Genomic DNA, 15460 nt, shown 5'->3' on the forward strand with positions numbered 1-15460 from the left:
TATGGGTGTGGGTGTGTGTGTGTGTGTGTGTGTGTGTGTGTGTGTGTAAAGATGGCCCCCGCCCACATACGCCTCCTTTATCCTATCTCCTGTGTATATATGTGTGTGTGTGTGTGTGTGTGTGTGTGGAACATCCCGCCCCCATTGTTCTGTCCGGCTGGTGAACTTTGCTTTCCTGTCTCAGAGTGGCTGGGTGTGCGGGACGTGGCACAGCGACTGGGCGTCCTACAACGGCTAGAGGAGCTTCTGGAGCTGCAGGCCGAAGAGCCTGATCCCGACGACCCCACCCCCACCTCCACCTCCACCTCCACCTCCGGCGCCAGCGCCAGCGTCAGCGTCAGTGCCAGTGGCAGTGCCAACCCTGGTGCCAGTGTCGGTGGCGCGGTCGAGCAGCGGAGTGAGGAGCGAGCGTCGCACCATGAGCACGCCACAGCCGTGACCCTCCCAGCCAGCAGCAGCAGCCACAACAGCCACACAGGTAACCGGCGGAAACGGGGGTCACCGAGCAACCTGTGCGGAGAGGGTGGGGGTATGGTATGCAGAGGGGGGGTTAGGCCCAGGCCTCAGGATGTACTGTAGTGGAGTGAACACGTGTGGGTGTTGTGTGTTGTGTGTTGTGTGTTGTGTGTTGTGTGTTGTGTGTTGTGTGTTGTGTGTTGTGTGTTGTGTGTTGTGTGTTGTGTTGTGGTGTGTGTGTGTGTGTGTGTGTGTGTGTGTGTGTGTGTGTGTGTGTGTGAGTTTGTTGTGTGTGTTTGCATTTGGCTGTGGGATGAGGAGAATATCTGATCAAACTCTGTCCAGCTCAAAACTGATTGGGGCAGGGTTTATGTTTTGCAAATGTGTCTTTCAATATGAGCATGTTGCAGTTCTACACAGAACACAGTATTAAATTCAGAGGGCGTGCTGTGTGTGCAAAAGCACATGCATATATATATAGAGAGAGAGAGCGCGAGAGAGAGTTCTGAAGCTCATCCTGTCACATGTATTGTCCAGAAAAGTCCATGGAAAAAGAGGAATCTCAGCACAGATTGTTATTCAATCCCATATGTGTTCAATCTGTAGATATAAAAACGTGGCTAGCTGCTATCTAAACCTCAGTCGGCGTATTTCAGGCTCTATTTCAGTTCATTCCTGTGCTCACAGCACCACCACCAAACAAGCCTATCTGTCTTGTCACTGTAGCCATTCCTCTCTGTCCCCCATCCCCCCCACCCCCCACCCACACCCTGCGTTTTTTTGCTCATGTGTGTTTGTTTTTCCACCCTCCATTTGTCTGTTGTCATCCTCATCGGTTCTGAAGAGGGGGAGGCAGTGGGAGACAGAGAAGATATTGGGGAAGAGCAACAGGAAATAGAGGTTGAAGTATGTATGTATGAGTGGTGTTTGGGTATTTGGGTGTGTGTCTCTCTCCATGTGCGTGTGTGTGTGTGTGTTTGTGTGTGTGTGTGTGTGTGTGTGTGTGTGTGTGTGTGTGCACGTGTGTGTCTGTGTGTCTGTGTGTCTGTGTGTGTGTGTGTGTGTGTGTGTGTGTGTGTGTGTGTGTGTGTGTGTGTGTGTGTGTGTGTGCGTGCGTGCGTGCGTGCGCGTGTATGTGTGTATGTGGACTTTGCCATTTTGCCATTCCGTTCATATGTCTCATGTCTCCCATCTCTCATCTTTTAAAGGAAATACAAAAGCACTGCAGCGTTGACCCGACACCCCTCTTCTCTTTCTTTGTCACTATTCGTTTGCCACAGATGTTTCGGAAAAAAGCCTCCTCCTCCTTGAGAATGGGACGAATATCAGAAAGCTCTAGATGTAATAATCTCCCTATTCCTTTACTCTCCTAGATGTCGACCGCACCTATTAGGCTTCTAGTAGGCATTCAAAGCTGTTGCTTGAAACCACTCCAACTTTAAATCTCATTTGAAGACTACAGTTTATAGTTTATCGAATCCACTTTAACTTTTAGCTTGTTTGGATCCTGTCATTTACATAAGTCCATGACGAGATTAACTTTGTGCCTGCTCTTGTGCAGTCACTTTTAATGTCTAACCTGGACATGGTTTAACTCAAAAGCTAGTGTTTACTTTGGCACTTGATTTGATTACTGGAATGGTTTCTCTACCTAACGGCTTTGTTTGTTTTTAACATGTCACTTCCTCATTTGTAATTGTTTCCATGCTCAGAGACAATTAGGATGCCTAGTTCATAACTTGATAGATGTGGCTGGTTACTACTGTGGTTTGTCAACACTTCGTCTGCCCATTAAATGTCGGGAGATTTGTGTAAAAAGTGATTGGACTGCATTCACTGCATGTTGGCACATCATTGCTGTTGTCATTTTCATTGGAGATTTTGGGACTTGCTTTAATGAATATTGGGGGAGTTCTTTCATGCTTTGACAGTGGGCATCTCATATGTCACCTATATATATATTAATGATTTCCTAACACAAGTGCTTTACTTGGAGCATTTCACTTCCCTTAAGTCTAGTCTTAAACCAATTCAGATCCAATTTGAATCATTTCCAGAAAAGGATCCGACTGTCAAAGTGTTATTCAATGTATTGGTCTTCCAAGGCAGGTTTAAAAAAAAAAAAAAAAAAAAATGTGTTGCTTTTTGGGAAGCGGGTGGGAATGCAGCCTAGTCTTTGGCTTACATTTTCCAGGTTCCTTCAGGAGTAACTTTGGGAGTTTCCCTGACCCCACCCCCACCCCCCTCCTTCTCCATGACTCATCTTGCTTCCATTTCTCTCTTCTGCGTCTGGAGTGCACCCCGAGAGGTTCTTGTAGTGCTGTGCACCCCCTAACCCCTAGTTCTTTGTGCTCTTTCCCTCCTCCCCAACCTTCTCTCTCTCTCTCTCTCGCTCTCTCTCTCTCTCCTCTGGTTTGTCCTCGTCAGGGAGCGCTGACCGAGGCCGCAGTTCCTCCTTCCATGAGGTGCGGGGTCTACGCGACCACGACATGAGGCCGACGGCGGACGAGGCGTCTGGCGGGGGAAGCGGCGGCGGAGGCGGCGGCGGCAGCAACACCGTCCTCCAGCGCCTCCTGCAGGAGCAGATGCGCTACGGCGACAGCCGCAACTACCTGGCTCTGCAGCAGCAACAACAACAACAACAACAACAACAACAACAGCAGCAACACCAACAACACCAACAACACCAACAACATCAGCAGCAGATGCAGCAGCATCACCAACAGCAGCAGAGCCAGCAGGGGTCCATGGGTGGGTACCCGCAGGGTCCTGGAGGCCCGGTGGACGACCACTCCATGATGCCTCACATCGCCCGGCAGGAGCCGCAGGGACAGGAGCTGCAGGCGGACAGCGGCCTGGAGAAGCAGCTCGGGACGCGGGGAGGCGCAGGGGGAGGCAGCGGAGGAGTCGGCATGGGAGGAGGCCAGGGGCCCAACCCGGAGGACCTGCCCACCTACGAGGAGGCCAAGGTGCAGTCGCAGTACTTCCGTGGCCACCAGCAGCCACCTCCATCACAACAGCAGCAACAGCAGCAGCAGCAGCAGCAGCAGCAGCAATGTGGGCAGCAGCAGCAACAGCCTCAGCCTCAGTCCCAGCTCGGGGCGGCCTTCTACGTGACGGCGGTCGCCGGATTCGGCGGCGGCAGCGCCAAGGTGCGCACGGAGGGCCGGCCGACGGTGCAGCGGGTGAGCGGCGCGGGCAAGGTGCACCAGGACGACGGGCTGAAGGACCTGAAGCAGGGCCACGTGCGCTCCCTCAGCGAGCGGCTCATGCAGCTGTCGCTGGCCACCAGCGGCGTCAAGGCGCACGCGCCCGTCACCAGCGCGCCGCTCTCGCCGCAGCTGCCGCCGCCCGGCCCCCCCGGGGACTACTACAAGCCCACCTCGCTGGGCCAGCCGCACCGCGGGCCCCCGCCCGACTACCCCTTCAAGGGCATGGGCTCTCCGCCCAAGCACCAGCCCCACCAGGGCCAGCCAGGGGGCCAGCAGCAGCAGCAGGGGCACCAGCATCAGATGCAGGGGCAGGAGGGGCACTACTACACCGAGCCCCACCGGCAGCCGCCACAGCAGGGACGCCCCCCCCAGGACATGCCCCACGTCCGGTACCAGCCCCCGCCCGAGTACGGATCCTTCCGGTGAGTGTGAAAATCAACTCTGTGTGGCTGCACGAGCTCTTCTAGTGTCAAGGCCTGTTATGCAGTCAGTGAAAATGTGTTCATAGGAGTTTGTTCTGTACTAAAATATTACTAATATTTACCTGTATTGGATTTACCCTCATGCTTAAAAGGGAGACTTTATGTTCATGCAGCTTTGCTGGTAGAGTAATGTCCCTGCCACTTCAACAACACATACTGGTGGAGCACATACTGATTAAACATTTACATTGTCCTACTCGGTTGTTCAACAGATGCCGGTTTAATTCATTTATGTACATTTTCTACATATGTATTACTGCCATGTCCGCATGCAAAGAAACAGTTGATATGACTGCACTCGGTGCCAAAAAAACTCACAAGGCTCTGGCTGTTAGTGATAACCACACTCTAGACACAACATGTTTTGACAAAACCGGTCTTTCGAAAAAAGGAAATTTCACTTTTGGCTGCAGTTTCTCTGACTAGTCATTTTTCACTGAGGTGTTGTGTTTCCTTGCCTTGTGTAGAATAATAGCATGTAGCCGCTGTCCGCCTCCACCTTTTCAGCTGAAAACTGAAAGGCTGAAAACCTTGTCAGCTGAAAAAGTAGAGGTTATCTGGTTGGTTGGTTTGTTGGTTGTGGAGGTTATCTGGTTGGTTTGTTGCTGGATGTAAGACTGGCTAAGACTTGTCTTTGGAAACAACTGAATAAGGTAATGCTATTCCTAAGTACTTAAAGGAACACTCTGATATTTTTCAACCCGGGCCCTGTTTCACCTGAAACTTTCACATAAAATAGCCTATAGTTGTCCAGTATGTAGGTGCCGTTTTGAGTAAGAAGGCCAGTGGTATTGAGTTAGATTGTGTATTGAGTATTGAGCAACAAAGTCACTGACTAGGCTCAACATGTTATTAAGAGTGTCTGCCAGTGCCAACATGAAGATGATCCCCGCAGAGATGCATGTGTGTCTGTTAACCTCCACAAGTGTAAAAACGGTAGGAAACAGTTAGTAGCAGTTAGTCCATCCCTGTTCATCCACATTCCCCTTTCAATTCTTCCAAACCAATTCAGTTCCTGTTGTTGCTGAATACCTCACATGTGATAATTGATTTGCCGCTGTTGTGCAGTGCTGGCAGTAGTTTTTTTGGAATACCGATTATCCAGTAAAGAGTTAGATTATTGGCTAGATGCTTTAGACACTGGGGCGACTTCATGTCTTGTCCAAGCTGCACTACAGTAATTTCCCGCATATAAGCCGCATTGTGTATAAGCTGCAGGACTGTGTTTTATGCAAGTTAAAAGAAACAAAACCATATTAACATCATATTAACTGCCCCCTGTATTAACCTCATAGCTGAAGAAATTTAGCAAAATCAATGTATAGTCGGGAAATTACGGTATATCCTACATCTTGAAATGCCTAGCTGCCCCATCAACAGGTATCCATACAAAGGCCTTTGGTCACCCTGGCCATATTAATGCTAATTGCTAAGCATCATTCATGATTCATCATTAATTTGTTTTTAACAAATTTCCATGTAACACCTCCAACTGATTTTGTAATATTAAGGCTGTAGCCTCGGCGACCTGATGTTTGTTGATGTGGATGTGTAGGGACTTGCCGTTTTGATGCTCCCTGATGAAAATATGTAGGGCCCTTCCCGATGGGGACTCGCTGTCACAAAGGCGTCTAGGAAGAAGCCTGTTTGGCCTGTTCTTTCTGCATTCGTTACTCCTGCGCTATTTTGTGTAGAATGACAAGAGGAATGCATCTGGAATTTTAATAATCAACTGACAAGTCCTGACATGTCCGTTTGTTTTGATGATCGACCATTAGTTGGGCTGTTTACGTCTTTCAAAATCATTTAAGCTACAGGGAAGTAAGTCACAAGTCACAAGAGATTTCTCAAACACCAACTGTAGGTGTGACTCCCTTTGTGGTTATTTTCCATGCTATATCACCCAGAATCATCAAAATAGTCCCTCTTCTTCCCCTTTTGTATGCCACTTGTTCCTGTGGTCAAGTCTCAAACCTCCTCTTGAAAGAAATGATATGTCTTCAAATTTGAAATTTTGGTAGGCCATTGGGAAGATAATCTTTTCTCTGTTTTAATGATCAGTGACGTTTCATAAATACCTTAGTATTTGTGTACAGTGGGGTCACATGAATGAGATAGCTACAAAGTTGCTAGTCTGTCTTTAAAGTTCCTTAGAGATGAATGTGAACAATCTCTGGTCTGTCTTTAAACCCAGTAAAGGGTCCTCATTGCCTGGCATTTCCAATTCCTCCATTAAGTAGCTGTGTTGTTTACTGTGTCTGTCTCCCCAACAGGTCGAGCAAAGAGAGTTCTCATCACTCTCAGCGGAACCTCCACCACCACAGCCCCACCTCGTCCGTCACGTCCGTGGGCTCGTTGTCCCGCGCACAGTCCTCCACCCTCAGCAGCCTGATGGCTGCGGCGGCCGCCTCCAGCCACGCCTCCCAACAGCACATGGCCCACCCGGGCGACCCCTACTCCCTGGGCCCCCGGAGCCCCGGCTCCCACCAGGGAGACCCCTACGGGCCTGGAGGCCCAGCGCACGCACCTCAGCAGCGGGGTCACGGGTTCCCACAGGACCCCTACGGCTCGGCGCCCAGGAGCCAGCACCAACACCAGCACCAGTACCAGCAGCAGCACCAGCAGCAGCAGCAGGGACCAGGGCCTGGACAGGGTCATGCACACGGACCGGGGTCCAGCTCGGGACAGGGTGGGCATTACGGGCATCATTACTCTATGCAGAGTGACCCGTACGCCATGATGGCGCGGGCACAGCAAATGGTGGACATGCTGAACGAGGAGAACCGCATGCTGAAACAGGAGATGGAGCTGTGCGCCGAGAAGGTGTCCAAACTGCAGAAGGTCAGAGTCTCACGTGGACAATACAGTTGTAGTATGTAGGTGCCGTTTTGAGTAGAAGGCCAGTGGTATTGAGTTAGATTGTGTATTGAGTATTGAGCAACAAAGTCACTGACTAGGCTCAACATATTAAAAGTGCCATTGCCAGTGCCAACACTGGAGATTATCCCTACAGAGATGCATGTGTGTTTACCTCCAGTGTAAAAAGTGTAGAAAGGTCCAGGAAGGTGTCCAAACTGCAGAAGGTCAGAGGCTCACATGGACAATTCAGTTGTTCCTTCTTGGGTTATGTCCTCAATGCAAATGTTTTAACGCTAGTCTGTCTGCTCCTGGTACTAGGCAACAATCACTTTCTTTTGATCTCTAGAGTAAGAGCGGGATGTGGTCAGGCTGCTGTGCTGTTATTTGTGGTACTGTATGTTTACTGTTAGGTTTACTGGACTGATATTGTAGTTTACACCATCTCGTTTGAGTGTCTGGTGGAACATCTCTGTCTTCAGTGAAAACAAAAGTCTCCTCTTGAAATGTAACATCTACGGTAAGGGAGTGGGCAGCTTGTTGTATTTGGATAGTGTGTGGTTTGCTGTTGGACCAGTATAGTGGTTTGAGTGTTTTTTTTCTCTGTTACCTCTTTTGATTGTCTGTTGATGAACTCACCTTGCTGGAACATGTCTTCAGTGGGAAAAAAGCCTGTACTGAGCCAGTTGAGTGTCTGTGTCGCTTCAGCTGGAAACCGAGATTCAGCTGGTGTCCGAGGCATACGAGAACCTGGTCAAGTCGTCGACGAAGCGCGAGGCCCTGGAGAAGACCATGAGGAACAAGCTGGAGCTGGAGGTGCGGAGGCTGCACGACTTCAACCGTGACCTCAGAGGTGAGCCTGAGGGCAGGACTCGTGGCCAGTTCTGGTCGTTTAGTCAGTGCAGCGCTGCATTCTGGGTACCTGAGAGCTATTGGAAAGTGTGTCTTGAGTACATGTCATGTGGAATTGGTCAGGCTGGAAAATTACATGTGGGGAAATGGAGTTGTGTTTAACGGTAATTCGACAGAAAATTAAGGGTTTTTTTGTCATGTCCATAACGCCAATAAAATGTGGTGGTATGGTATGAATGATTACATGAAATTTGAGCATTTGCTATTTTTGGCTGAAGAATGTACATGAAAAAAAAATGCACAAAAAATAATGTTATCATTCACATCATACAAATACCAAGGCATTTCATTGGCGTTATGGTTGTGACATTTTCCGTGAAATTGCCCTTAAATTCAAACCTCTGTTCAACTTGAGTTTTCAGCGAACGTTTTTGTAAACATCCACAAAGAGTTTGAGGAGGTAGTTCTCCGCGAAGAAGCTGGGAGTTGGACGGAGGGATACCGTTGAGATGGAATGTTTACACAAAATTGTTCAAATTACCTGTTAAGAGAAGACATGTTCACTGCGAATGTTTGCTTGTGTAAGGAATTTGAGCGCACCTCTGTGTTAGCAGTGCAATTTATTTTTTTGCGTGTGTGCAGTCACTTAGTAATTCTGTTAGTCAGTCTTCAGAGAGCACATAGTACACATAATATTACTTTGCTACCATACAGATGCTATTTTTATGTACAGTAATTTCACATACTATAAGCATATAAGCCACATTGTGTATTTAAGGTGCAGGACAGTGCGGCTTATACACAAGAAACAAAACCATATTAACACCATATTAACTGCCCCCCTGTATTAACCTCATATCTGAGGAAATTTAGCAAAAGCAATGTATAATCCGCGGCTAATAGTCTGGAAATTACGGTAGTACACATTGCTTTTTTTAATTTAGTTTGTCTTGTGTTAAGCTCCCAGGGTAGAGAGGTAGGCCTCCTGGGCCCATCACCCACTAGCGCTCATGCAGAGAGCCCAGCTAGAGTGCAGAGCAGGGCAGAGCATCAGCAGCAAACTAAACAGAAACTGTGCTCCGGGGTGTGGACAGGATCTCTTCTTTTGCAAGACCCTTGTGTCCCTCTGTTATTTCCTGTTTTCCTTGTGTGTGTGTGTGTGTGTGTGTGTGTGTGAGTGAGAAAGAAATCGAAACTGATAGATGGGGGAGAGCAAGCATCAGTGTGTATGACCGACAGGAGAGGTAAGAAAAGTGGAAGAAAGGGTCAATAAAGAAAGAAAAGGCTCAGGCTAACTGCCATAAAATCCTGACCCCCACCCAGAGTCCAGAGTCCCTTCTGCCAATCAGATGGGAAGGAGCTTTCAGCCTGAACTGGGTTCTGGGCCCGGTTCAAGTTCTGCTCCCAACAAGGGATTTCCTTCTAGAATGTTCCCAAAACTTTCCCCCACCCCCTCTGGTTGAGTATCCAGGCCAAAACAGTCCCTGCCTTCCTTTCGCACACAGCCACATCAAAAAATCGAAAATCAAGAACCTTTCCTGCAGGCAAAGTATGAATATCTCTCAGCACGAGGGAAAGCAAAGCCTCCTTTGTTCGACCAAACTCCTGCTTCTTTATTCAGTCTTCGGTGGTGACGTCGGCCGAGCACGGTCATGCCGGCCGTGCGTTTTCGTTTTGGGGGCGGGGGGGGGGGGGGGGTGGGGGGGGTGGACTCAACACATGGCGGAGTGCCCAGACTGGCGTCCACTGGGAGAGCCCTCACTTTTACAACACATCACACACATTTCTCCCCCTCCCCTCCCCCCAGCTCCAGCCTTCTCAGCTCCATTCCAACACCACCTCCCCTCCACCACACCACAACACACCACCCCACTCCACCCCCCTATTTTTCACTTTTCCCCCCCCTCTTTTCCATGTTTTTCATTCTTCTGGCCGTGCAGTGTGGCCTGGGGTCTTGCTCACACCGCAGGGCTGCCTGAGCTTCTCAGAACCGGGGTGGTGTGATGCGAGTGCTTTTCTGCATGCGAACCCGACCTGCGACCTACCCAGAGACGCCGCTCACCACCTCGGGCTGTTTCCTGGGCTTTTTTAGCGGCCCAAGACTCGTGTCTTAAGAGGCTTTGTCAAAGCCGAGCCGTTAGGAATGCCTTGGATGTTTTTCACTGCACACGTATTCCTGACGGGATTTGCGGGAACATATTTGGCCTGTCAGGCAGTACGCATTACAGGAGTGATTGTTTGTTAGGGTGAGTTTAATGGTGTTCATTGTACGTGAAGAGAATTGATTTGAAAGGGTTATGCTCAGTGCTCAGAACACAAGTTGTTTTGATTATTGCGTTGCGATGAGTTAGGGAAATAATGGGGCTGGCGGTCAATGCCAGAATGTCCCTTGCTGAGCTGCGTTGTCCTACCATCATGGAAATATTATTGTAACCTTTGGCCCAGTTCCTTGATGAAAGTTTTACTTTTGCTCTCCCCCATTCCCACCCCCTCAGCAAAAACAAGAAAAAAAGGGCTCCTCTTTAGCCCTGTAGTACAATACATCTTTTAATGAATCCAATATTGCTCTCCCTCCGCTGCTAAATTATGACTGGGCTGGATGGGGAGGGAGTTTTCCTCATGCAAGGTTACTGTTTGAATTTTTTGTTTTGGTATTTGCTGAGCAACAGGCCCCAGTGGTGCAGTATCTGAGTGTAATTTGCTCGAGCTGAGAGGCACTTTGAGTGCAGCACCCCACAGACAATGCTTCGTCCATTTTTTTTGTACCGACCCCCACCCAATCATCTCTGTATCCATCTCTTGTCTTAGCTCCACTCTTGTCCAGAAGGTCTGGATTTACACAACTGCCATATTATTTTTTTTCCCCAGCAGGGTTGCAGAATATCCTGTATCTCTGACTAATAATTCCCCTTCGCCACAGATTTTTAAGAAACCACAGTGTAGTCAAGCAAACATATGTCGGGGGCTGGGCTTGCAATTGTGTGTTGAAGAAAAAGGCATTTGTTTGAGCCATTTGCATGCTCGGCAACAGTGTGGTTAGAAAAGCAACCGATTCCGCTGAAATACAAGCTGCTCCTGCTAATCAAGTTCACAAGATGAGCGATCATAGACACAGATAAACAGATCAAACTGCAGGCTTTTGTCACTTCAAGGAGACTTTTCTAACTGATATGTCGGGGTGGGAAGTCTTATGCTTGTTGTTGTTGTTGTTGTCTGTTCTCAGAGCGCATGGAAACGGCCAACAAGCAGCTGGCAGCAAAAGAGTGTGAAGGTTCCGAAGAGAACCGCAAGACCATCTCTCAGCTTCTTGCTCAGAGTGAGTAGGCCTATTATACCCTCCCATCTAGAGAATTTTCTGGAAAACACAAACTGACTCACAACCAGATACCGGAAGACTGGCCAACAGGCTTGGTTTGGCTCATTAAACATTTTCTGACATAATAATTCAATACATTTGGTACAGTGCTCCCAATTCACCCTGAGCTCAGATCAGTGAATTTAGTTCACTACTACTGCCACCATTTTGGATGAGGTTGATGATGAATAGCTACTACTGGCATAATCTGAATTAAAACAGTATGTGTGTTTTGAGGTTTTCATTAAGGGAGATTAACGAGTGTAAATGAATGACATAAATGAAATATCACGAATAAATAAGTTCTGATTGTGCACTGCATCCTTTGCCAAAGGCATTCTGAAGGTTCAAAGCAGCCCGTGCTTAATAACTGGGTGAACTGATTACTTAAGTTATTCATGATATTTCATTTTTGTCATTCATTTCCCGCTAAAGCTCATCCCAAATCTGCAAAATAGAACGTTTGTGTGCTGCAATGATGAAATGAATCGTCGCCACTGAACTTGAGGACGTTTTACTGTTTCTCCCTCATCGGATCACAACATGAGAGTATCCAACTTGATGAAAAAGGACTTGTGTCCTTTTATTGTGTCTCATAGACAATGACACCCACCCTACCACCTCAAAATGTCTCTGTAGGCCAGCCAGGCAACCCGTATAGTCCTGAAACCGTTATGCCTTGTCGTGTCCCTGTTGCTCCGACAGACAAGGAGACTCAGCGTGAGAAGGAGAAGCTTGAGATGGAGCTGAGCGCCCAGCGCTCCACCAACGAGGACCAGCGGCGCCACATCGAGATCCGCGACCAGGCCCTCAACAACGCCCAGGCCAAAGTAGTCAAGCTGGAGGAAGAGGTGAGTTCCCCTCACGTGGCCGTCCCATAGATCGCGACTCTGCTGGTCTGGCCTGAATTTGGGACCAGTTCTGGGCCACATTCATCCCAGCGTCCGCAGCAGCCGAAACAGCAGCACACTGAGCCTGTACATTTTAGATATACAAAGGCAGGTGGAATTTGTGTGGAGAATAGACATGTAGACAAACATTCTTAGGACCAGTGGAGGACATAGGCATGGTGAACCATATCAAAACAGTGTCGTTTTTCAGTCCGATGTCATAGCACTTGTTAGACACACGCACACAGCAAACAGTCATGACTAGAGCAAATACGATGAGCATACCTTACTTAACTGTCAACGGCTAGTTCCTTGAAGATCTTTGTTCAAAGTGAATCATCTGCTGTGTGGGCCCTCGTTCTGTTGGGGCGAGTCAGACCTGTGTCAACAATGCACCGTGTTCACTTCACGCACCGCGAGTAAAATGTCCTAAAGGAAACTATGGTCTATGGTCAGATTTCATATGCAAATGATGAGTTGTGCATTTATTAAGATTCAGAAGCCAACACAATTATTCTTTCAATGTTGCATTGCAAAGGAGATGGCTTAAATATTCACAGTTCCAATCAGCGGCGATAATGGTTTTTTTTTTTTATCTCCGGTTGAAAAACTCGAGTGTTCACAGTGCATCCGTTTTGGCAACTGCCAAAACAACTGAATTAGACGCCCATTAAGGAATTCCTCACGGATGTCTAATCTCCATCACTGTCATTTAATCACAGGTGACTAAACACTTAACCGCTCCTTGCGTCGCCGAGGAGCAACTGATCATTGTGCACCTAGCCAAGTCAGATGCGTGTGAGAGCAAAACACCCTTCATAAAATTTGGCCCCATGTATCTTTTATGTGGGAGGACTCGTTTCACCTCCTTATGACCTCACTATAGGAATATGCGCCACCCTGTGGTCAAGATGGGTTAATGCATACTGAGGCATCAAAGCTGAGGTCTATTTGCTCGTACGTCTTCTAAAAGGAAACCACCATCTAACCAAATCCTGTGTTGTATAAGCACACTATGACATCCAAAAGCACTATCACAGAACACCTACCCAGGCCAGACATATGACTGTTCTCAGCGAAGTGTTACACGCGTACCCTGCAAGCACTCCAGGCATTTCAGGCGTCCTCAGCTCGGAGCGCTGTTATCTGCTGAATGGCGCGGCACTGCGACGCCAGGAACACGTCTTTGACAGGCCTCGGTTTTCTAGCACCTCTGACTCTCCCCAGGCCTGTAGGCAGGGAGCCAAAGCCCTTCCCTCAGCCTGAGGAGCCATGGAGCCCATCACACACCATAACCTTTAGAGCCAGACACACACCTGGTCAGTGTTGGAGCCCATCGCTCCATACCTTTAGAGCCAGACACACACCTGGTCAGTGTTGGAGCCCATCGCTCCATACCTTTAGAGCCAGACACACACCTGGTCAGTGTTGGAGCCCATCGCTCCATACCTTTAGAGCCAGACACACACATGGTCAGTGTTCAAACGGCCAAGTGGAGGACGAAATGTTTGAAATTTAGAAAACGTTGTGTTTAGTATTTGTTCCAGACTTTTGTCTTTTGTGAACTGTATTGGTTTGTATGTTTTTGCAATGGTCTATTTCAAAAAACATTTTAGTATAATTCACTTGCAAAAACATTTCCAAGAAGAGAAAATGGATTTAAAGCATAAGCTACCTTTGCCAGGGTTCATTTTGGATTCATGAGACTCGAAATGGAAACAAGATTCAATAAACCGTTACTGAAATTGACATTTGGAAAGGTTAGCTATATTTAACACTATTAAGCCCAAGCCAAAATCAATAGACAGACAATGGTAGTTACTGGAGTCAGTCCCGTTTTGAATTGCTGCTCAGTACCGTTTTGCTGCTCTGGAAAGAAAGAGAGAGAGAGAGAGAGAGAGAGAGAGATGGCCTATTCACAAATACAGGAATTGTAAGTTCTATCTTTCGCCACTGTTCCTAAATTAGCTGGATTAATCTGACCCCCCTTGAGGACAGAAGAATGCGTAGAACATAATGGATGGCACAATGCAACAACACATTTACAACCAAGCAGCCATTTTGTCTCTGGAAAAGGCCAGTCAGCACATTAGGAATTGTAATGACAAAGTTTACAGCGAACTCCATTTTCATAATGTGCCAGAGAGTCCACATACCTCATGTGGTGAAGCACAATCTTCTGTATGTCTGATCCAGGACTGGATCTCTCACCTGAAAATCAACCGAATCCCCTGTATATCTGACCTAGGACCTGTTCTCTCACCTGGAAACCAACAGCTCAGATAGCGAACACTCAGAGAATCTCTCCACTCTTAACTATTCAGAAGTGCTCAGTAGAGGCTGTGGCTTATAGCCAGGCTGTAGGTCTGAGCACAATAGCGACTGCAGCTCAGACTGACTGTGGCTGAATACAGTGGCTACCGTGGCTCCCAAGTTCAACCCCATAGTTAGTCTAATTCCATTGCTGCATTGACAGGAGATTAATTAAAGGGAAACTGGAGAGCGGAGCCCATAGAGAGTCACTTTAGAGCTGAACTCCTTGGAGATGATTACTCAGGAGACCACTATAGGACTTCATCGTAGATGAAACTCACAGCGGACTGGCTATAGGCTGAACTCACAGGAGATTGTGGCTCTGTCTGTTTGGCATTCCTGCCTAGATTGACTCTCTCTCTCTCTCTCTCTCTCTCTCTCTCTCTCTCTCTCTCTCTCTCTCTCTCTCTCTGTGCTACTAGGGATTCCCCCTGACCCCTATTTAGATCTTGGCACACATTCTAACACCTAGACAAATCTTCACAAATCTCTACTGCAAAGCTAACACACAAAGAAGCATAAAGGAGGGGGAAAAGAAAGAAAGGGTGAACCCCACAAGAGGGAAGGAGGGAGCGAGAGAGAGAAATAGAGAAAGAGAGAGAGAGAGAGCACCCACCCGCTGTTGGAGGAGATGTGGGCTTTTTTAGCGTGAATTATGCTCCTCGTCTTCAGCCTTTTGATGCCCTCTCCTCCGCTCTTCCCGTCTCCCTCCTCCATCCATTGGATGTGTGTGTCTGAAATAGCCTGGCCGAGGCCCAGCTGCCCTGGTAACTGGGCCCTAAAGAATGGGCCGGGGCTCAGTGTGAGTGCCCTCTGAAGCCCAGGACTGCTCCACTTTCTGGGCAAGGCCCCGCCACAAACGCCTGCTTGTTCTCCCAACAAAAGCCCTTGAGTTTAAGCCCTGCCATGAAAGAGCCCTGGAGATGGCTTGGATTCTTGGCTCTCTTTCTTTTCTCATTCCCGCTCTCTCTTCCTCCCTCTCTCTTTCTCTCCTTTTCTCCTCTTTTTCTCCCTCTTGTCGCTTGGTCTATCCTGTCTTCCGTT

At 48.2% G+C, this 15460-nt stretch overlaps 1 protein-coding gene across 7 annotated transcripts in view; it reads left to right on the plus strand.

The window, feature by feature from the left end:
- Positions 1 to 15460, plus strand: part of amot (angiomotin) — a 37230-nt gene that overhangs the window by 12560 nt on the left and 9210 nt on the right. For 3 of the 7 annotated variants that reach the window (XM_062536483.1, XM_062536479.1, XM_062536482.1), the window contains exons 2-9: positions 185 to 478; positions 1301 to 1362; positions 1737 to 1797; positions 2884 to 4090; positions 6424 to 6991; positions 7715 to 7859; positions 11082 to 11174; positions 11919 to 12064. In XM_062536483.1, coding sequence (XP_062392467.1) covers positions 1737 to 1797; positions 2884 to 4090; positions 6424 to 6991; positions 7715 to 7859; positions 11082 to 11174; positions 11919 to 12064 — 2220 coding nt within the window. In that variant the 5' untranslated portion in view covers positions 185 to 478; positions 1301 to 1362. Of the gene's footprint in view, positions 1 to 184; positions 479 to 1300; positions 1363 to 1664; positions 1798 to 2883; positions 4091 to 6423; positions 6992 to 7714; positions 7860 to 11081; positions 11175 to 11918; positions 12065 to 15460 lie in introns of all 7 variants that reach the window. The other 4 variants (XM_062536486.1, XM_062536480.1, XM_062536485.1 and 1 more) reach the window with 3 other exon arrangements.

Source organism: Sardina pilchardus, chromosome 5 (assembly GCF_963854185.1).
Source record: "Sardina pilchardus chromosome 5, fSarPil1.1, whole genome shotgun sequence".
NCBI lineage: Eukaryota > Metazoa > Chordata > Actinopteri > Clupeiformes > Clupeidae > Sardina > Sardina pilchardus.